Source organism: Protopterus annectens, chromosome 14.part0, assembly GCF_019279795.1.
Source record: "Protopterus annectens isolate FY-2018-M chromosome 14.part0, PAN1.0, whole genome shotgun sequence".
NCBI lineage: Eukaryota > Metazoa > Chordata > Ceratodontiformes > Protopteridae > Protopterus > Protopterus annectens.
This window is the reverse complement of record NC_056748.1, coordinates 1,119,573,971-1,119,596,121: the sequence shown is the minus strand read 5'-3', so window position 1 is coordinate 1,119,596,121 and position 22,151 is coordinate 1,119,573,971. Positions and strand designations below refer to the sequence as shown.

Sequence of the window (22,151 nt, the reverse complement as noted above, 5' to 3'; positions counted from 1 at the left end):
TGGCACAAACAGTTTATTTTCCTTGAAGTGAATTTTTACTGCTTTCCTGAATTGGGATTTGGATCTAATTTATCGGATGTCTAGAGGTAGTTTATTCCATTTCTCAGCAGGGTAACAGCTGTAGAGGTTTTTTCCTATGTTGGTCTTGGGTTTGTGAATAGTCAGGAGATGTTGTTTAGAGCTTCGCAGGGTTCTGACAGGGGTGTAGAGGGAGATGATGTGATACCGGGGCAGAAAATGGGCTGGTATTGAATAGAATGAATTATCTGAAGCTGAGAAAGGAGGTTATGGGGCAATTCTGACCAGTTCAGTTTTCTGGGTTCTAAACAGTGATGAGTGGAGTATATGGGAGTTCAGTAGCAAATGTAGGCACCTTGTTGTAAGTGGACCCAAGTTTAGAAATAAGTGTGGACTGTAAGTTGGTGATAATTTGAGAGCCATAGAGAAGTGTTGGTAATAGGTAAGGCATGTGAAAGTGATCCTTTAGCAGTACTAGAGAGAAAGATTTTGTTTTTATAAAGGAGATCAACTTCTTGATGGGTTTTCTTAATGTTAGTTACAAGATGCAGGTCAGATTTTAGCTGCTCGTCGTTAATAACTCCTAGTAGCTTGGTGTGGCTTTCTGCTATGATGGGTGTGTTATTGTGGGAAGAGATGGTGACAGATGATTTCAAATGGGACAGAGTTTTTGGTATTGAGTAAGAGATTGGTCTTTTTTGGATTTAAGATTAGAATGTTTAGGTTGAGCCAGTTTTCAACAGACGAGTAGTCGTGAGTTTTAGTATCAAGTTCAGGGAGGGTATCAGCACTCGTGATGACTGCGGTGTCATCTGTGAAGTGGAAAAGTGAGGAGTATAGAGTTTCGACATTTCTGCAGGCATTAGATAGTATGAATCACTAGGGAGTAATATGGTATCACTTTATCAGTCGATGTTTCTAAATGCTTACCCAGTAACTCGTTCACCTGTTGTTCGCATCTGTTATTTTAGGTTCAGAGGTAAGTACTAGGCTATTTGCCTGAGGGTATCTGTAAGCCTAGCCAGAATGTGTTGGCTTTTGCCAACCCTGTAGATTAGTTCCCTTTGCCTTTGTCCATCAGAGCCACTGCAGTGATCCCCGGGGTAAATTTTCCGTTTCCCATCCACTCGTCAAGGTTTCTCTTGAAGAGTGTTAGTGAGGGGCTCTGCCTAATGTCGATTGGAATCCTGTTCCAAAGCATGGGGAGTCTCTGGGACGGGAATCTATCCATCCAGCAATTCCTATTTATCATTGTGGTGAGGTTTAGATCCCTAGAGCATGACTCTCGGCAACTTGTTTTTTTTTAGGTGGAGCATGTCCATCAATTCTGCGTTGGACATGGCCTTGTAATGTCAGGCAAAGATCACCTCTGAGTAAACGGTATGCAACAGAGTACAGCTAGAGTTTCTTCAGTTGGACTGTGCAGGGCATCTGTTTGAGGCCAGTAATCCTTTTGGTGAGGTATTTCTGTCGTCTTTCCAGCTGTTGCAGGTCTCTTGTAAGGTACATCCCAAATGGGACGTTGTACTCTATGAATGGTCTGATGAGTGGTGGGGCACAATAACCTTTCTTGTTCTAGATGCAAACCCTTTTGTGATTAGGTGGGCCACATAGAAGGATTTTCTAACCACCTTGGCAATACGATTATCGAAGGAGAGATTACTATCTACTTGGGTCCCCAGTTGCCTTATTACATTTTCTGTATTTAGGGGACTACCACGTATGTGGTAGTTTGTGGGTACTTCATTTTCTCCAAAGGAGATGACTATGCACTTTTTGGCATTTAGCTTGAGGCCATGATTTTGACACCAGGTATCCATCTTAGTGAGACCCTTCTGGAGGATGTCTGTATCAGCCAGAGAGTCAATAATGGCCCCCAGTTTGCAGTCTGTGAACTTGGTCAGCCATAGTCCTCCTTTGCTTGCCTGTACCTCTGAGAAGTATATACTGAACAGGAGGGGTCCCAGGACTGAGCCCTGGGGGACGCCACTTGTAACCGGTTTAGAGTCAGACCTAGAGCCTGCAACTCTCACTGTGTGGGTTCTAAACATGACCCAACTGGCAACCCATCTTGTGACATAGGGGTTTATGTTCAGGCTGATGAGCTTGTCTATAATACCAAAATGGGGAATGGTTTTGAAAGCCATTGCGAAGTCTAGGTAGGCTGTGTGGACCTCCTTTCCCTCATCTAAAGTCTTGGTAACTGTCTCAAAGAAGTCCACCAGGTTTAGGAGACATGATCTGCCCTTAACAAAGCCAAATTGGGTAGGGTCCAATGTTTGGAGGTTCCCAAGGTCTCTGTTAATGAGTTCCATGATGATGCACTCCATAGCCTTGCAGACCAGGCTTATAGGGTGATAGTGCCTGGAGTCTGTTGTGGCTCTATCTTTGTGGAGTAGGATAACTGTTGCTGTGCACCACTCTATGGGTACTTAGCCTGTAGAGAGGCTGAGTTTGAACAGTGTGTTTAGGTGAGGGGTTAGTTCATTTTGGAGTTCGTGTAAGACGCATCCTGGGACACCATCCGGTCCCATTGAAGCTGTGTTTTTGGCTTTAGATATGGCTGTTATAATCTGTGTGTCAGTGACTGATGGGGCTCTGCATTCTTCTGGTATAGCTATGAGCCCTTTAAAAGGTGAGAGGGGGTGAAGTTTGCACTAAACCTGTCTGCCAGAATGTTGGCAATATCAGTCGGTTCAGTGTATTTTGTGCCATTCTGCACTAACTCAGAGCAGATCGGAGAGTTTCTACTTGGGTTTTTGACATAGCTAAAGAATGCTTTGTGGTTATCTTTGGAGTCCTTGGCAATTTTTCTTTCGAAGCTAGCCTTGGATGATTTTATGAGGGATCGTAGTTTCTTGATGATACTGATCAGGGATGTCTTTCCTCCTTGGGATTTTACTCTTTTCTGTACTAATTTTCTCCTTCTATTGTATAGCTTCTTTATGGCATGGGGTCCACCAGACTAGTTTCCTTTTCTTGGAGGAGTGAGTCTTGGTTTTGCTTGAGATAGCATGATCCATGCATTCTAGCAGGTGCTCATAGAGTGCCTTTGTAAGGGATTCAGTAGCTTGGACAGCGTTGTCCTTTAGCATGGGGGTTGTGAACTTTTCCACCTTGGTCTTAAGTAATGTGAAGTTTGCTTTTGAAAAGTTTTTCATGGTGGTTTCCTTGATTGGGGGTGGGGGCGGAATGTGGATATCCAGAGTGATTAGTCTATGGTCTGATCTAACCAGCGAGGGGTTGGCCTCCTGTGTAGAGCACTGGTCGCCCATGTTGGTGATGACCAGGTCCAATATGTTGTCACCTCTGGTGCAGGTGTTGACTAGTTGATCCAGGGCATTCAAGTTTATAAATTCTAGGAAGCATTGGGCAAGGGAGTTAGTACTTGAGTAGTTCTCCCAGTTAATGTTTGGGTAATTGAAATCACCCAATATTCAGGCATTTGGTAGGACCTTCATATTTTCCATTGTCTTCAGAAACACGGAATGGGGGTCCTGTTAGGTGATCTGTTGAATTGCAGTTTTGCCCGTTGTTAGTTGCACATGGATGACCTCTGAGGCATTGTGCTGCACCACTAACCTGGAGGTGTGGGCATCCTTGATGAATATGGATACAGTCCTGCCTTTTGTGTTTCAGTCCCGGTTCTGTGGCCGAAAAGTATGGTATGAGTTATAGCCTGGTAGTGCTGGGGTGCTCTCTGGAGCCTTAAACCAGGTTTCTGTTACTGCACAGATATTGATGTCCTCCATACTGAGGAATGCCTCGAGTGCATGCATTTTGAGGTTTAGACTTCTGGCGTTGAGTAGCATTACCCTTAGTTTTTAGTTACTTGTGCTATTTACAGTTGTGGGTTTGTCTTTTGAGCCTTACCTAAAAAAGGCACTATGGGGGCGGCAAAAGCATTGGCCAGTATTCAAAATCCTAAGGGTGACAGCTGCAAGCCATCTTTTGCGAAGCAACATGGCTTGTCGAGCATGTCATCCCAGGTGGACAGATACTGGATCCCCTTTGAATTACACCAGAAACATAGCCAATTGTTGAAATTGATCATTTTCTTATACTGTGGCATCATTCTTGATGAGAGCAGGTTGCTACTCAGGGTCAGGGTCATACTGGCTTGGGCTACGTGATCAGAGAGCTCTTCCATGTCTCTTTTCATGTAGTCCAAGGAGGTACATCTCAGGTCATTCACACCAACACGGACAATGACAGAGTCATATTTGTACTTGGTTCTGGAGTGACCCGAGTGCTTGTGTTATGTGGCAGATCCTGCTGCCCAACAGGCAGCTAACTGTAACCTTCTCCTTGTCCAGCCTAATTAGTGGGACATCAGTATGCCTGACTATAGAGTCGCCTATTGCTAGTGTGTTGGTTATGTTATTTTGCCTTAAGGGCTGTGATTGCGTGGTACACTGATTATGTGAAGTATGTGTTTCATGGTTTGTGATGAGGTGTGGAGGTTGCTTGTGTGTCTGCTTTGCAGGTTTCTGTTGCTTTTGCAAATTTTTATTTAGAGCCTCCGAGTATGTTTTCATGTATTTGTGTGCGTTATTTGCCGGTGTTGGTTTAGTAGGTCTATATGAGACTGGTGGTGCATTGCAAGTATTTTCCTTCTCCTCTCGACTGTCCGTTCCAGTCTTGGGTTGAGAGAGCTTTGCCTCCAGTTTGGCTATGTAATTGCATCTCTCGCATATATTAGTGTTTGGTGGTAGGAGGAGAGGGTTGTCTGTGTACATGAGGCAGTTGTAACATTGCCTCAAAATGCCCAGATTCACCAGATGGACTGGAGAGTACACCTGAAACTGCCCTTTGGACATGCCTGAAGAGGTAAAGTGAGCTGTTTTACTGATTGGCTGGTAGGGACGAATAGAGAGCCTTGTCCTTCTGGACAGTATAGGGGGTCTAGTGCTAGGGTTAATTAGTGCTTGCTATGAGTTTTGAGCAAGTGCTGGGCTGTAAAATGAATGGTTTGAGTGCTTAATAGGTTCATAGGTTCATACTAGGCTAACTGCCCTTGTGGGCCGTTTTAAGCCTAGCCAATTACCCCATGTGAGAATCAAACCCTGCACCTTGTGTCTACAAGGTAAACACCTTAACCATTATGCCATCCTCCCACCCAGTTGAAAGTTTGTCTAGTTCCAAGGGAAAAATTGAAGAGTAGATTTCTTGGAGCCGGGAATAATTTAACCCTAGCTAACCGGCGCTGCTTGGTTTGCGCACCACGCAAATGTGATTTTTATTGCAGGGAAATGAAAGAGATAGAAATTAGCCCAAAATGGCCAATAAACTACTAATTTCTGGGCTGAAACCACTCCTTCAAGGACAGATAGGCTGCACAAAGCTCTCCTTTTATTTGATTTTCTTACAAGAATTGTGTTCTGTTGTGTGCTTACAACACTGAAGGGCTAAATCTGCCTGAAATATAAAAACTTACGGAATAAAAAGTAAAAAAAATCCTGCTAGTACCCACAGAACACTGCTACAAAGACATCTCAACAAAATAACATTGTAAGACTCTCTATGCATAACATTTAGATACCATATTGTACATATGGACTCCTTGCTGTAATTACCACATGACACTGACCCCATTAGGTTTATTTCATGGGCACAATCCATGGTACCCTCTTTTTTAATTAAGCTGCCCTTTCAAAGAAAGGCTCAGGGCTGCATTTATCTGATAACTTCCTGCATTCTCCTAGCTGTCCCATCTCATATTGATATTAAAGCTGTATTAAGTAAACACAAAGGCAGGTCTACTATGCTTAACTATTACAACAGAATTTACACACTAATATTACACACGATTGTCTGATCCTAGCATGGCAGCCATTATCATACAGAAGATAAACACAGGTAACTTGGATGCTTTAACATAGGATGAGATTCATTGGAGGCACTGAATGATTGTTTCTGGAAAGATGCATAGCCAAGGTTGAAGTCATTCCACACAGCCTTGCTGAGCTCAGCTGTCCACCTCTGCAATACTCCCATCCCACCTACTCCAGACCTCAATCCCTACCTTTACTAAAGCCCCATTAATACTAAGTCTAGACTGTTGTTCATCAACATATCCTAGAGAGGTAGCTACTCTAAACTTAGTGTCTTACATGTCACAGCTTATACATCTACAAAAATAGACATTTTTGTTGCAATCACTAGCAATCTTCATAAACTTCCAAACATCAACTAAAACCTACTCATGTAAAATGCTCCTAACTACTCTCTGCAACTCCCAGCATGTGAAACAGAAATACAGGTCTCTCATGTGTTTGCATTCATTACTATTAGCACCTCCTAATAACACGTCTCTCTCCCTCATACCACCTGTAACAACTTAATTTGCCACTCCCTACAAAACTTTACACCAGCTGTGCTCCCTTCCCTCACACTGTATCTGTATATCCCATACTCACACTTTATAACAAAAAAAGACCCATGAGGTCTGCACCACTACTACTCCATCATCTTTTACATTTATCCAACAAACACGATAAATAAGATTTTCATCATCTCTTACTCAGTTTCCAAATATTCCCAGCAATATCCTCTCCCTTCTTCTAACCACCTGTCTACTACTCATCACCCAACCCTTATCCATGTATGACCATATATGAAGTTAGTACTCTTAAATGGTGGACCCTACATGCAAAATATTTGGTCATGTTACCCAAAGTGACCCTTCTATATTGCACTAAGTTATTTAATACCAAATCACCTTTGAGGGATGCAGCAAGCTATTGTTATTGTGTTAACCAATTGTAAACTGGTGATATAGAAATAATCCCAAGATCAAACAGTAAAGTGCATCCTAATACCCCATGGTCTAAAGTCTTATACATAGGATATGTAAGTATGGGAACTCACAACAATATACGTCTTCAATCTGAACTCTGGGAATCAAGCAATAAAACAGCTCCCATCACAGAAACTTGTTTAAAAGTTAATACTTATATCCATGCCACAATGGCTACTGTAATTGTAATTGCATTATTGCCAGTACTACCCACTATGTTACAACTCTTGTTGGGTACACTGAGCTAGACTCAAACTTGTAAAATCTTAGTCTGACTTCAGTTGTAATTATGTAGCTGTGTCATTGAACTTTGACCCAGAACACTTTACATTTGTGTATCTACTTCTGTGCAAACTACCACTATCCTACATTTTTCTGCCGCCATTTCATTTTGTGCTTTTATTTCTGTAATACTATTTCATATAAAAATCTCTTCCCTACAACAAACCTCATCAGTGTACTCTTTATACACAGGACACTAAGGGATGTGAGATTACAGTATCGCATACCACCTATATAACAAACCTGATAGCACTAAACAGTCAAAGGCAATGCATACACTGCCTTATACTAACAGCTTCTTTCATTTTGTCATTGTTTTAGAAGTGCAAGCATTTGCTCACCTTGGAGTCTAGCCTCTCTTTCAGACTTAGTGGTATTACCCACAATTCACAGTCCATAAGTAAAAGAACTGGAGTCCTTCCCCATTGAACCTTACACTATTCTTCTGGAGGATTTCAGCTATCCTTCCATTAACTGGAAAACCTACATAATGAAAAATAAGTACGCACAGCACTTTCTGGAATACATAAATACTAGTTCTTAGACCGGCTTGTACAGATCTCAACTAGGAAATCAAAAATATTGAATCTAGTCCTCACCAGTAGTAACCCAACTATGCTCTGCACCTGTAATTGCCCCATCATTGGTCAAATCTGACTATCATTCAATAATATTCTGCAAGAGGGTTAATCTAATTTACCACTATAGCCTTCTGCCCTAATAGACAACTCTCTAACACAAATCTGTTGTAGCAAGCTGCTGATGACCTGATAACATTTAACTTCCCCCCATGACCTCATTTCAGAAACTGCTACATTCACAAATGGTTTCCATGCTCATGTAAAAGTGTACATTGAGGTATCAATCCCAGTCACCCACAAACAATACACCAACGTCAAGAATACTTCCCTATGGTGAATCAAACAGTATAAACAAACTATAAAATAAGTTAAGTAAGTTATTCCCCATAAGGACAAACATAATGCTTCAACCTCTAAAAGTGAACTCAAAAAGATTAATAAAGAACTCCAAAGCAAAATCAAATCCTCTAAAGGTAATTATGAATTGGAAATGCACTCCTATGTTAAGGACAAAGGACAACCACAATGCCTGTTTCAGCTATGTCAGAAAATGTAGAAATAAAACTTAGGAATGCACTGAGCTAATACATAACACCACATAGTCAACCCCATAAGACATAGTCAACATATTAGTGGAATAACCAAAACTTTACAGCCTTATCTCCCCATGACTTTCTCCTACATATTTGTACGCCCACACCCACCACATCACTTTGTAGGAAGTTCGAAGGGGTCCTTACATGGCCAAACACTGTAGCTGTATGGGTCCAGACAGTGTGCCAGGTCACTTGACAGGGCTTGTCAGCATCCAACACAGCCATATAGACCTACAACTGAATCTACTCAGTCTTGGCCACTACACTGGAGGTGTGGAGGACTGCTACAGTCATCCCATTTCACAAAGGATGAGTTACTACTGATCGTGGAATCTATAGACATATATGGATACTAAAAGAAAACATCATTATGGAACTTAACTAGGGCATCAGTAGTCAACAGCTTCTTGACCCAAACCAATTTGTTTGTTGAAAGAGGTAGATCATGCCCTCTAAATTAGTGTACTTTTTTGAACGAGTTACTAATGCGCTGGATGTAGAAAAATCAGTACACATTCCTTACCTTAAACTAGCCAAGGCCTCTGGTATTTTGGCATTATCCAAATTTAACCCAGTCTACTAGTGTGCGTGTGTGTGTGTGTGTGTGTGTGCGCGCGCGCATGCCTGGTGTGTCTTTGTGTGCACACGGTGTGTCTTGTGTGTACGGGGTGTGTGTGCATGGTGTCTGTATGTGTGGGGTGTGTGCGTTTTGTGGGGTGGGTGTGGTGTGTGTGTGTGTGATATGTGTGCGTGGTGTCTCTATGTGCATGTGGTGTGTGTGAGCGTGTGGGGTGTGTTCATGTGGTGTGTGTGGTTTGTGGTGTGTGTGCAGCGTGTGTCTGTGTGTGCAAGGTGTGTGTGTGTGTGTGTGTGATGTGTCTGTGTGTGTGTGTGGTGTGTATGTGGGGTATGTGCGGTTTGAGTGGTGTGTGTGTGTGCATGGCATGGGATGTGTGAGTGCATGGTGTGTGCGTGAGGGGTGTGTGTGTGTGCGCGCGCATCTGGTGTGTGTGTGTGAGAGGTTTGTGCATGTGGGGTGTGGTGTATGCATGTGTGGGGTTTGTGCGTGTGGGTCTGTGTGTTTGTGGGGTGTGTATGCATGGTGTGTGCAGGTGTGTGTGAGTGGTGTGTGTGGCGTGCGTGGTGGGTGTGTGTGTGGTGTGGTGGGTTTGTGGTGTGGGTACGTGGGTTGTGTGTGTGTGGGGTGTGTGTTGTGGGTGTGCGGGGCATAGGTTGTGCATGTGCGTGGTGTCTGTGTGTGTGCGTCTGGTGTGTGCATGCATGTGTGGGGTTCGTGCGTGTGGGGTGTGGTGTGCTGGATGTGTATGTGGGGAGGCTATGTGTGGTGTACATTGTATATGCGGGGTATCTGTGTGTGGGGTATGCGAGGTGCAGGTGTGTGTGTGTGCGTGGTTTGTGTGGTGGGGTGGGTTTATGGTGTGGGTGCGTGGGTTGTGTGAGGTCTGTGCAGGTGTGTGGTGGGTTGTGTGCATGTGCGGTGTGTGTGTGGTGTGTTTGCGGCATGTGTGGGGTGTGTGTGGATGTTTAGTGTGTATGGTGCATGGTGTGTGTGTGGGGTGTCTGTGTGAGTGGTGGGTGTGTTGTGTGAGGGGGGGTGTGTGCGTGCTGTTTGTACAGGTGTGTGTGTATGGTGTGTGTGTGGGGGTGTGCAGGGTGTGTGTGGTGTGTGGTGCTGTGTCTTTGCATGTTGGGTGTGTGTGGTGTGTGCATGCGGTGTGCATGCGGGGTTGTGTGTGCGAGTGGTGCGCAGTGTCTGTGGTGCGTGTGTGGTGTCTGTGCATGCGGGGTGTATGCGTGTTGTGTGTGTGCGTGGTGTGTCTGGGTGTAGTCTGTGTGCGTGGTGAGTGTGTGCGAGAGGTTTTTGGGCAGGGTGTGTGGTGTGTATGTGTGCGCGAGGTGTGTGTGTGTGTGTGGGATGGTGTGGTGTGTGTGGGGTGGGGGTGTACGTTTGTGGGGTGTGTGTATTTGGGGTGTGTGTGTGGCATGCGTGTGTGCAGGGTGTCTGTGTGTGGTGTGTGTGTGTGTGTGTGTGTGTGTGTGTGTGTGTGTGTGTGTGTGTGTGTGTGTGTGGTGTGTAACAGGAAGGGGAGGAGTTTGATGGTTGGGAGGGAGCTGTGGTTAGGCATAAAGGAAATTATATGGGGTGTGGCAGGGGAGCGAAGTGAGCCCAAGTGCAGTGAGGTCAAATCGAGTGGGGCTACATCTGGGACAGAGGAAAGCACACAAAAAAAAAAACAGCCAGTACAATCCAGTGCCCAGGGAAGATAAACAGACAGATTTAAGGGCAATTAGACAAGCTAGATTGTAAAGAAAAAAGGTCTTTTCTTTTCTGTTTTTATTTTTCTTTAAAAACAGGGAGCTGCAGTTCACTCAGCAGTAAGAAAATAATGTAGTTACGCCAGGGGGGGATAGAAAGGGGCAGGCAGTGAGTGCACAGTACTGAGGGACGCCCAGAAACAGAGTATAATCAGGGGGGTTAGAAAGGGGCAGGCAGTGAGTGCACAGTACTGAGGGACACCCGTGGGACACACAGAAACAGAGTATAATCAGGGGGTTAGAAAGGGACATGCAGTGCATGCACAGTACTGAGGAATGCCCGTGGGACACACAGAAAGAGTATAATCAGGGGGATTAGAAATGGACAGGCAGTGAGTGCACACTACTGAGGGATGCCCGTGGGACACAGAAACAGAGTATAATCAGGGGGGTTAGAAAGGGGCAGGCAGTGAGTGCTCACTACTGAGGGATGCCCGTGGGACACATAGAAATGGAGTATAATCAGGGGGGTTAGAAAGGGGCAGGCAGTGAGTGCACACTACTGAGGAATGCCCGTGGGACACACAGAAACAGGTATAATCAGGGGGGTTAGAAAGGGGCAGGCAGTGAGTGCACACTACTGAGGGATGCCCGTGGGACACACAGAAACAGAGTATAATCAGGGGGTTAGAAAGGGACATGCAGTATATTAGGAGTCACTAGAGTACTATTTAAAAAGGAATGGAATGTGGTATATGCGAGTACACTACTGGGGAGTCCTATGAAGCAAGAGCAGAAAAGGTATGTCAAAAGATGGTGCCTTTCTACATGGGTCAATATTATATTATCACACGCTTACAAAAGTGAATGATAATTAAACGACCCCATGTAAGCGAAAGCTTACATCATCGAAATCTCAGAGCAGCAATTTTTTTCTCAAGGGGAAAAAATTGCTGTTCCAAACTATAAAAAAAAAAAAAAAAACTTTAAAACATTACATAAACTGGAGGCCTTCACCCCCCACCACACCCCCCTACTTAAATATACCAACTCCAAGATTGCACTACAGTGCTGAAAATGGCAAAGTAACGGAAGCTGAATTAGCTGAAAAGCTGCTTCGCTATTTTGCCTTTTTGTTCTTTTACATTCGATCAAGACGCATTCAACAAAATGCATCTGCGATCACATAATAGGAACCCTTTCTACATCAGTTTTTTTGATTCCTCTGTAATTACGCAGGAGTGAGAAGGTGGTGTGCAGGCACAAGGTGGGAGAGGGAGATAGACACAAAGTAATACAAGGCTGTGAGCCAGAAAAACTGGACTAGGCCAGCTGCTAAGAAAACAATCAGGGAAACCAAGCTCAGTCAATTTCAGGTCAGTGTAGTGCAGTATCTTCCTAATAACTACAAATCTTGTGCTACTAATCTAGTACAATGTGATGAAAAGGACCACCACTTCATTAGGGAAAAACAATTGAAGTATGGTGTGCAGGTACATAGGTAAACTTTTCCAATAGAAAGAAAGTCGTTTTCAGAAATTGTCCTAGGAGTACAATAGGAAGAGAAAAAAATGGGGGGGGGGGGGCAGTAGTGTGCACACTGACAGTAAAAGGCTAGAGCAAAAAGCCTTCAGTTTAGATGACAGATTAAGTACAACTCTAACATAAACCAGTGTAGCTGAAAGCACTTTAGTGTTCCAATGACGCAGGGTCTCACAGTGCAGGGCAACAAGACAGGCTTGGGTTGACTTGAGGTTGGCCAAGACACAGGATGAAACTTTTGCTGTGGGGAACTAATGTAGCTGAAAGCACTTCAGTGTTCCACCAATGCAGGGCAACTAGATAGTCTCTGATTTATTGGAGGTTGGCTAAGACACAGAATAAAACTTTTGCTGGGGGGAATGCGAGCACATTACTGGGGATTCCTATGAAGCAAGGGCAGAAAAGCTAAATCAAAAGAGGGTGCCTTTCTCACCAGAGATGCTTAACAAGCCTGTATTGTACAGATTTCAGAGCTTAGTCATTGCACTACATAAACTGCACAGAGGTTTAGGACTGTCTCTGAAAATAACCTGCTTATTATGTGCTTGAAATGTAGATATCAAAAAATTCACCTCAAGAGTGAAGCGACATACATATGCTCTTTAATACTATGGTGGTTATACCTTTATTGTTATTGTCAAATAAGTATGACTTTTGAGTTCGTCATAACATGTTTATATTGATTATTGAGTCGCACGTTACATTATGAAAACAAACTATTATAATGTAAAGGAGCAACATTCCATATCAGAATAATGGATTAACAAAAACTAGGTAAAAAGCTTGCACAGAGCTGTAACTGTTCTCAATCCACACTAACTTCCATATCTATAATATAAATAACACATTTATCCATGCAGTGCATGTCAAGAATACATGTTTTCATGCTAGTATACGGTAGGTCATTAACCCCTTTTATTTTCTTACTTGTGTTACAGATCCTGAAAAAAATATCAGCTTACATAGAAGAACAGAATGTGAAGATATATGCTCCCAGAGGGCTACTCATCACGGACCCAATTGAGAGGGGAATGAGAGTTGTATCCTTCTGTTAAAAAATATTTGAGAAAAATTCTGATGCTTTTTACTAACTGAACATATGTAATTCATGCAATATGCAAATGAAATGACAGTACCTCTATCACTAAATAAGCATTCTGAATTCATCTCATGATGAAAAATAAATCATAATTCTGAAGTTCATCTCTGCTTTAGCCTCATCAGCTAGTGTGAAGCAGGATGTAGAATTATTCTAGCCACTGTTTTCATGACACACACAACTTAGGAATTTGTTAGACTGGGTATTTTTAGGACTGTATCCAAACTCATAAGCTTAGTATGATTTAAGGTGCCACATTCCCATACAGTAGAGAGGGAACATGCATGCACATTGAACAATGGGAGGAAACAGTAGAAATTATTTAGAAAAACATGAGACAAATGTTATATCTTTTTTCCATTAGTCACTTTTATCTTTCTTTATTAACATGAAAAAAATATGTTAGCTAAGATGCATTGCTGTAACAAAAATCTCACAATAGATTTATACAGAAGGACCAGCATGCCTCCCACAGGAATTATTCACAACACAAAATGTACTAATGTTTATAGATAACTCATTTTGGATGAAACACCCTAAAACATTATCTAACAGTTGCTGGAAGTAATTTAAGAGGATTAACTATGCTTGCATTCTTTACAAATCATTGTAATCAACATACATAAAGTTGACTTTGTAAGTATACTACTTAGAAGCAATTCTTGTGTATATATATATATATATATATATATATATATATATATATATACAATTTTTTTTTTGGTTAAGAAACAGGCATCTATTTTCTGTTATTTTTTAGGTTTATTGGTTAATACTAGGCTAGCTGTCAGGAAGGGCCATTTTAACCTAGTCAATAACCTAATGTAATAATAAAACCCTGTACTTGGTGTATATGAGGTGAGAATTTTAACCATTATGCCAAACCCACCTTTTTGGAGAAGGAAGCATGTAAGTGAAACCAGGGATGGCAAGAGGTTGAGGTCTGCAAGCAGAGGCACATGAACGAAAATAAATAAAACAGACTGACAGGGGAGGAGTTGACAAACTTTTAGGTGGGAGGGCAATGGACTTATTAGAGATGCAGACAAAAGGTGGACACTAGTGGTGCAGAGAACTGAACAGGAGAAATAGGAGGCATGTGACAGAAGGAAGGAGAACACTGGGATAGGTCATAGGGTCATTATGCCATTTTGTATCGTACTCCCCATGTAGTAACCAGAAAAAGGTCAGTCAGTGTCATTACTGCCCTCCCCATTTGACCCTGCATGTGAGGGTAATGGCAGGGACAGACAGAAATTTGACTGCAAGAAGACCCTTTCCAGGCATCTGATGTGGGTTTCCAGCCAGTGGTGACTTTGCTCCCCCACCAACTCTAGTACTTCTCTGCCAGTAATATACTATGCACCTCTGGCAGTGCTTCTTGAGGGAACAATGGAGCTCCCTTCATGTGAATGACTTCCAAAGGCCATGGGGAAGCATCTTGCCTGCCCCACCACTGCACCCAATAGGGAGGCAAGCAATGTGGGAATCGATGCAGGGGAAACTGAAACCATTTGGTGACTAGTGATGTGGACCATGCCACTGGCACAGCCCCAACAGATTCCCTAGAAATTGCCATGATAAATGGTGAGAAATATACCAGTAAAGGGAGGGAGGGAGGGAAGACAGAGAGAAAAAATAGGCACCCCACACACACATGGCAGATATTGGCTATAAAATCAAATGGCTATATACTGTGTAAGCAATTAGAAATATTCACCTGCACATTGCAAACTACTGCCTGCATTAATAATCTTATGGCCCTGTGCTGTGATGTGCTGGCAGGACAGTACTGAACTAACTAGAATCCTCTGTTGTGTGTGCACTGTGGGACATGTGGACAACAGGTGTCAATTATCTATAAGAGTACTATACTGGACAAGGTTGTACTGCAGCTATGCAAGGCTTTATAATTCTATATAATTCTTGTGTCCTTCTTGTAGGTGTGTGAAGACCACTCATACAAATGCACTACACATGCAAGCCATTCCTGGTAGACACACCGGTGATAGGACAGGAAAAATGACAGTGTAGAATCTTTGAGGCACAGAAATGTTCCTGCAATGGGGGTAGGCCAGGTTGAGGGGAATATGCCCCCCCCCCCCATTGTAGGAGGAGGTAGCAGTTCACAAAAACCACAAAAACTTATATGAAAAAAGAGATTCATAAAGATGACAGAGTGGACTACTGAGGATAAAAAACAAATGATGTATTGTTACTATTATGCAAGAAGCCCATAATTTCTGGATACAAGACATTCAAAAAGATTGAGAAATTAGAGGAAAGAAAAACACTTGCATATGAAAAACCACCAAAAGCTTCAAATGCAAATTTGCGTTCATTAGCACAACAGATTCATGAAAAACATTATACAGATCAAGAAACCTTGGGCCGTTTATGAAAAGAAGAGACTGAGGAAGTACAAAAATATAAAGAACAAAACCTACGGACTTTTGAAAAGTATAAAAAAACATGGACATGGGAAGGAAAGAAAGAAAGATCTGATAAACTGCAATATGTATGCAAAGGAGAAAGCCAAAATAATCAATACTAAAAAGCAGCTACAAAGATATTTGAAGAGAAATTCAACTAAATGCACCACACAAAAATAATCTTGAACCTTCAGTAGGAAACCAGTACAGAATTTCTGTTGAAGTTGCACAAGCAGCGAAGGAGCAAATGGTGGCAACTCTGATGCAGTCAATGCTGTGGAGTGATAGTCAAGTGAGTTCCTGTATGAAAGTGCAATGGATGACACAGAATGCAGCTGAAGAGAATACGTCACAGGAACATCTTCTGGAACTTTCTGTAGAATGCCTGCAGGAAACGTACAATTAAAAAAGATCTAAGACTCAGCACAGCTCCTTGTGGTGTCCTGCAGAGTTTTACAAGCAGCAGCGAGTGGAAGAGTGACTTTCCATTGATTTTTAAGTATTTTTTGGCTACTTAGCTTTTTCTCACCGAAAAGCGAGGTTCTCTAACTAAATAAGCTCTGCAAAGTTGATTTACTGCATTATTTGTTTGTTTTCCTGAACTTTTTGCACTTTAAAGTTTGTTTTTGCTTAAGTTAACTGGTAGGCTACACACTCAAGTGCGCTAGCCAATTTAAAGCATTTACTGTTGTTGCTGTATTTATTTTCTGCTACTTTGTAAAAAAAACAAAAAAAAAAAAAACCAAAAAACTATCCTTGTTTCCCACCTTTACTGAACTAGAATAGTCCAGTCTTCAGGTATTGCTGATCTCTGGACTGTGTCATAGTTCCTGTGTTGCCCATATCCTTGTTTGGATAGGAGGAAGCTTCTTTGTTCACCAGTGGGAGTGGGGAGCTCTTAGCAGCCTATCTGTCCCTTGAGGAGTGGTAACTTGTAGCTTATTGGCCATTTTGGGCCATTTCCTAGCTCTTTCTAACCCCCTGCTATAAAGCCCGCTTTAGCGCGAATTTGCGCATAGCGCAGCATCGGGCAGTGTCGCTTAATCAGGTTTAAAGTATTCCCGGCTCCACAAAGTCTGCTCTTCACTTTTTCCCTTAAAACTGTTCAAACTCTCAAGCTAAGCATTCTCTTCTCAATCTAAAAACCCCACACTTGCTCCTATAGGCATTTTGTATAAGGGTAAGCACTTTTTAACTAAAAAAGCACTACATCCTCCTAAAATCCCCTTGAGTACCCTATCCCCTTATAGGTCCTTTCTGATTCAGTTACATAGCAGTTCCTTATACTATTCTAGCATGCCGAAGGGACAGTTGCTGGCTTCCTCTCCAATTCAGTTGGTGAATCTGGGAATCTTGAAGCAATGTTACAACTGCCTCATGTACACAGATAACCCTCTCCCCTCCTCTCAACAAATAAATACAAATATATGTGAGAGATGCAACCATATAGCCAAACTGGAGGCTGAGCTCTCTCGACTCAGTACTGGCATAACCAGTCAGGAGGAGAAGGAAACCACACACACCACAAATCCAGTCTCACATAGACCTACCACACCTGCAAACCAAACACAAACACACAAAAACATACTCGGAGGATCTAAATAAAAATCTACCAAAGCAACAGAGACCTCCAAAGCAGACATCCAAACAACCACTACCTCAATACAAAACACAGGCAACACATAATTCACAAAGTCAGTGTGCCAAACAGTCACAGCCCTTAAGGATAAACAACATACCTGACACACTTGTAATAGGTGACTCTATAGTCAGACACACTGATGTCCCGCTCACCAGGCTGAACAAGGAAAAGGTCACAGTAAGCTGCCTGTCGGGCGCTAGAATCTGTCACATAACACAAGCACTCAGGTCACTCCAAAGCAGGCACAAATATGACTCAGTCATTGTCCATGCTGGTGTGAATGACTTGAGATTTACCTCCCTGGACTACATGAAAAGAGACATAGAGGAGCTCTCTGATTATGTAGCCCAGGCCGGTATGACCCTGACCTTGAGCAGCATCTTACCCTCACCAAGAATGATGCCACAGTACAAAGACAAAATGATCAGTTTTAACAATTGGCTTAAGTATTGGTGTCATTCTAAGGGGATCCATTGTCTGTCTGCTTGGGATGACATGCTTGACAAGCCACGCTGCTTCGCAAGGGACGGCTTGCACCTGTCACCCCTGGGCTTTCGGATATTGGCAAAGGCTTTTGCCACCCCCATAGTGCCTTTTTTAGGCAAGGCTCAAAAGACAAACCCACTTCCCTAAAAAACACAAGTAAAAAGAAACTAAGGATAATGCTGCTCAACGCCAGAAGTCTAAACCTCAAGATGCACGCTCTCGAAGCCCTCCTCAGTATGGAGAACATCGATGTCTGTGCAGTGACAGAAACCTGGTTCAAGGCTCCAGAGAGCACCCCAGCACTACCAGGTTATACCTCATATCATGCCTTTCGGCCCCAGAACTTGGACCAAACCACAAAAGGAGGGGGAGTATCCATATTCATCAAGGATACCCACACCTCCAGGTTAGTGGCAATGCACAAAGCATCCAAGACCATCCATGTGCAACTAACAGTGAGCAAAACCGCCCTCCAGTTTGTAACATACTACAGACCACCCTCTCAAACTCAGGAACCCCACTCGGCCTTCCTAAAGACACTGGAGAATATGAAGGTCTCTCCAAACACCATCATATTGGGGGACTTCAACTACCCAAACATAGACTGGGAGCATTACTCAAGCCCCAATACCCTAGCCCAAAGGTTCCTAGAATTCTTAAACTCAAATGCTATGGAACAACTAGTCATCTCTCCCACAAGAGGGGAAAACATATTAGACCTGATCATCACAAAGATGGGGACACAATGCTCCATACCTGAAGTATACCCCTCATTGGTAAGATTGGACCATAAATTAATCTCCCTGGAAAACCACATCCTGCCCCCACCCCCAGCACAGAAGACCACAGTGAAGAACTTCTCAAAAGCTGACTTCACACTTCTTAAGACCGAAGTGGAATCCTTCAAGGCCCCCCGGGCCAGTGGAAACCACAGCCCACTCTGCTGAATCCTTTATAAACGCATTCTATGGACACCTACAGGAATGCATGGATCATGCAATCCCAAATAAAGCCAAGACCCATTCCCCCAAAGGCAGGTGTCCTGTCTGGTGGACCCCAGCCATTAATAAGCTATACAACAGGAGGAGGAAGCTACTACATGATAGAGCAAAATCCATAAAAGGGAAGGCATCTCTGATCAGTACTAGCAAAAAACTACGATCACTCATAAAATCATCCAAGGCCAACTTTTACAGAAAAATTGCACAAGACACTAAAGATAATCACAAGGCTTTCTTTAGTTATATTAGAAACCTGAGTGGAAACTCCCAGATATGCTCAGAGTTAGTCCAGGATGACAAAAAATACTCTGAACCCACAGACATTGCCAACATACTGGCAGACAGGTTCAGTGCAAATCCCCCCCCCCCCAAAGGGACAAATATCTATCCCAGAAAAGTGTTGCCTCCCTGACATCTCAGATGCTAAGGTGAGAGCCGCCCTATCCAAAGCTAAAAACACAGCATCAATGGGACCAGACGGTGTCCCGGGTTGCGTGCTACATGAACTCCAAGAAGAGCTAAAGCCACACATAAGGCAGCTGTTTCATCTCAGCCTTACTACAGGATATGTACCCAAAGAATGGCGTACAGCAACAGTGGTCCCACTCCACAGAGGAGGTGCTTCTATGGACCCTGGAAACTACCGCCCCATAAGCTTGACGAGCCTGGTCTGCAAAGCTATGGAGAGGATCATTATGGAACTCATTAACAAAGACATTGGGGACCTACAGACACTGGATCCTACCCAATTCGGCTTTGTTAAGGGCAGATCCTGCCTCTTGAACCTGGTTGACTTCTTTGAAACAGTCACCAAGGCCATTGACGAGGGTAAGGTAGTTCACACAGCCTACCTTGACCTTGCAAAAGCCTTCGACACAATACCCCACTCGGGCATCATAGACAAGCTCTCCAGCTTAAATATAAACCCATATGTAATAAGATGGGTTGCAAACTGACTCAAAGACAGAACCCACAAGGTCAGAACTGCTGGAGCCATATCAGACTCTAAGCCAGTCACAAGTGGCGTCCCACAGGGCTTGGTCCTGGGACCCCTCTTGTTCGGTATTTATTTTTCTGAGGTACAGGCAAACATGGGAGGATTGTGGCTGACCAAGTTTGCAGATGACTGCAAACTGGGCACCATAATTGATTCTCCAGCGGACACAAGCATCCTTCAAAAGGGTCTCATAGAAATGGAAAACTGGTGCCAGAGCCATGGCCTTAAACTAAACGCCAAAAAGTGTATAGTCATACCCTTTGGGAAAAACAAAGTGCCCACAAATTACCACATAGGTGGTAATCCATTAGGTACAGAAGAAGTAATTAGGGACCCAAGTTGACAGTAACCTCTCGTTTGACACTCACATTGCCAAAGTGGTTAGAAAGACCTTCTATATTGCCCACCTTATCATGAAGGGATTCACATCTAGATCGGGAGAGGTCATTGTGCCCCTTTACTCTTCCCTCATCAGGCCCATAATTGAGTACAATGCCCCATTTGGGATGTACCTTACCCGACACCTGCAGCAATTGGAAAGACCCCAAAAGTACCTCACCAAGAGGATCAAGGGACTCAAACATATGCCATATGCTGCCCGGCTAAAGAAACTCCAGCTCTACTCAGTAGCATACTGCCTACTCAGAGGCGATCTATGCCTGACGTACAAGGCCATGTCCAACCCGGAATTAATGGACATGCTCCACCTCAGAAAATCCAAATCCACCAGAGCTACACGAGCGAGAGATTTGAACCTCAGCACAGAAATAAATAGGATATGCTGGAGGGACAGATTCATAACCCAGAGGCTCCCTTCACTCTGGAATAAAATCCCAGTCCATGTTAGGCAGAACCCCTCACTGACTCTCTTCAAGAGAAATCTTAACGAGTGGATGGGAGATCGTAGATTTACCCCAGGGATCACTTCTGTGTCACTGTTAGAGGTACAGTAAACTAAACCTTAAAATGGGCACAGTATACTCATTCCAAGGGGTGCCGAAAGCCAAACACACTCTGGCTAGGCTTATAAATGCCCTAGGGCAGATAGCCTAGTATGAACCTATGAACCTGTAAGAGTTGCTTGATTTAACAGAGATGAATAGACACATTAAGATTGATGAGAGAAATAAATTACAGAACGCCAATAAGACCCAAATTGTTAGAAGTCTGATGAAATAAACTCAGTAGTCAAGATATTAACAGAAATCCATGTAATATAACAGATGTAAATAGGACATATTATTGAGCAGATAAATTACCACAAAATTACAGGGCAATAAGGGAAACAAAGAGAAGAAATTAAATGCCATCATGGAAGCACTGAACAGAGAAAGCTGCAAAGCAATTAAGACAATGTGTCACTGTTAGAAAACTAGAGAAGAGGGGAACAGATCAAGAAAAATATGTAAAACGATAGATGTGATAAAAGCGATATGCAGTATTAGAACAGGCCAGGATCTATTGCACACTACTGCAGATAGTAAACTAAAGATCAGTACAGGCAAAACTACTAGACATGCAGATAAACATACAGAAAAAGTACAAAATAACAGTCCATTAATGACCCAAAAAGTTTTATAAAGAATTGGGAAACAGTATAAGGAATAGAAACTCCAACAAAAAAGAAGAAATAGACACATTTTCTAGAAATATCTATGAAGACCCTGTTGAACATAAAGATGTTGAATGGACAGAAGTACTAAAAAAACAGTCCGAAGTTCAGATGTACAGGATATGATATGAGATGAAGTAACAGCTAAAGAAACAAAGAAAATTAAGAAAAGCTCCTAAATGGAAAACCCCAAGACCAGATGCAGTACCTAGCTTCTGGCTAAAAGTATTACAGCAAACTCTCAGTTAACCAGCACCCATGGGGATTGGTAGATGCCAGATAACCGCCCTGGTTGCTTGAGAGTTGCTATTAAAAATAGACCTGACAAATACTGTATCCTATACTATACCATAAACACTGTATTGATTTGATTTTAATATTGAAATACAGTAATTAAAAGCCTGGCTGGAATTTAAACTTGCATTTCCTCTAGAAAGCGTGGCACACAGAATGGCTTTCAGTGCCATGCTGAGTGGATTGTAATTGAATGCAGATATGAAAGCAGGAGCAAACGTCTGCGAGAGATATATGAAAGCTGAAGACTGTGTGTGAGAGAGAGAATGAATGAATGAATGTATGGAAGCTGAAGACTGTGTGTGTGTGTGTGTGTGTGTGTGTGTGTGTGTGTGTGTGTGTGTGTGTGTGTGTGTGTGTGTGTGAGTGTGTGAGAGAGAGAGAGATCTGAGAGAGAATGTGCAATCTGATGCAAACTGAGTGAGTATGGAGAGTGTGTTGACATTTTAGTGATTTGAATTGTTTGGTTTGACTTGTTCTGAGGTTGGTGAGA

General features: G+C 42.9%; 2 protein-coding genes across 2 annotated transcripts in view; one reads left to right on the top strand and one right to left on the bottom strand.

Annotated features, from left to right (window-relative positions):
• The window catches only part of CRTAC1 (cartilage acidic protein 1), a 2,772,383-nt gene that overhangs the window by 120,430 nt on the left and 2,629,802 nt on the right, over positions 1 to 22,151 (bottom strand). The gene's annotated exons all lie outside the window — the stretch shown is intronic.
• GOLGA7B (golgin A7 family member B) overlaps positions 1 to 22,151 on the top strand; it is a 521,039-nt gene that overhangs the window by 461,953 nt on the left and 36,935 nt on the right. Inside the window, exon 4 of the mRNA XM_044056907.1 lies at positions 13,034 to 13,135. Coding sequence (XP_043912842.1) covers positions 13,034 to 13,135 — 102 coding nt within the window. The remainder of the gene's footprint in view (positions 1 to 13,033; positions 13,136 to 22,151) is intronic.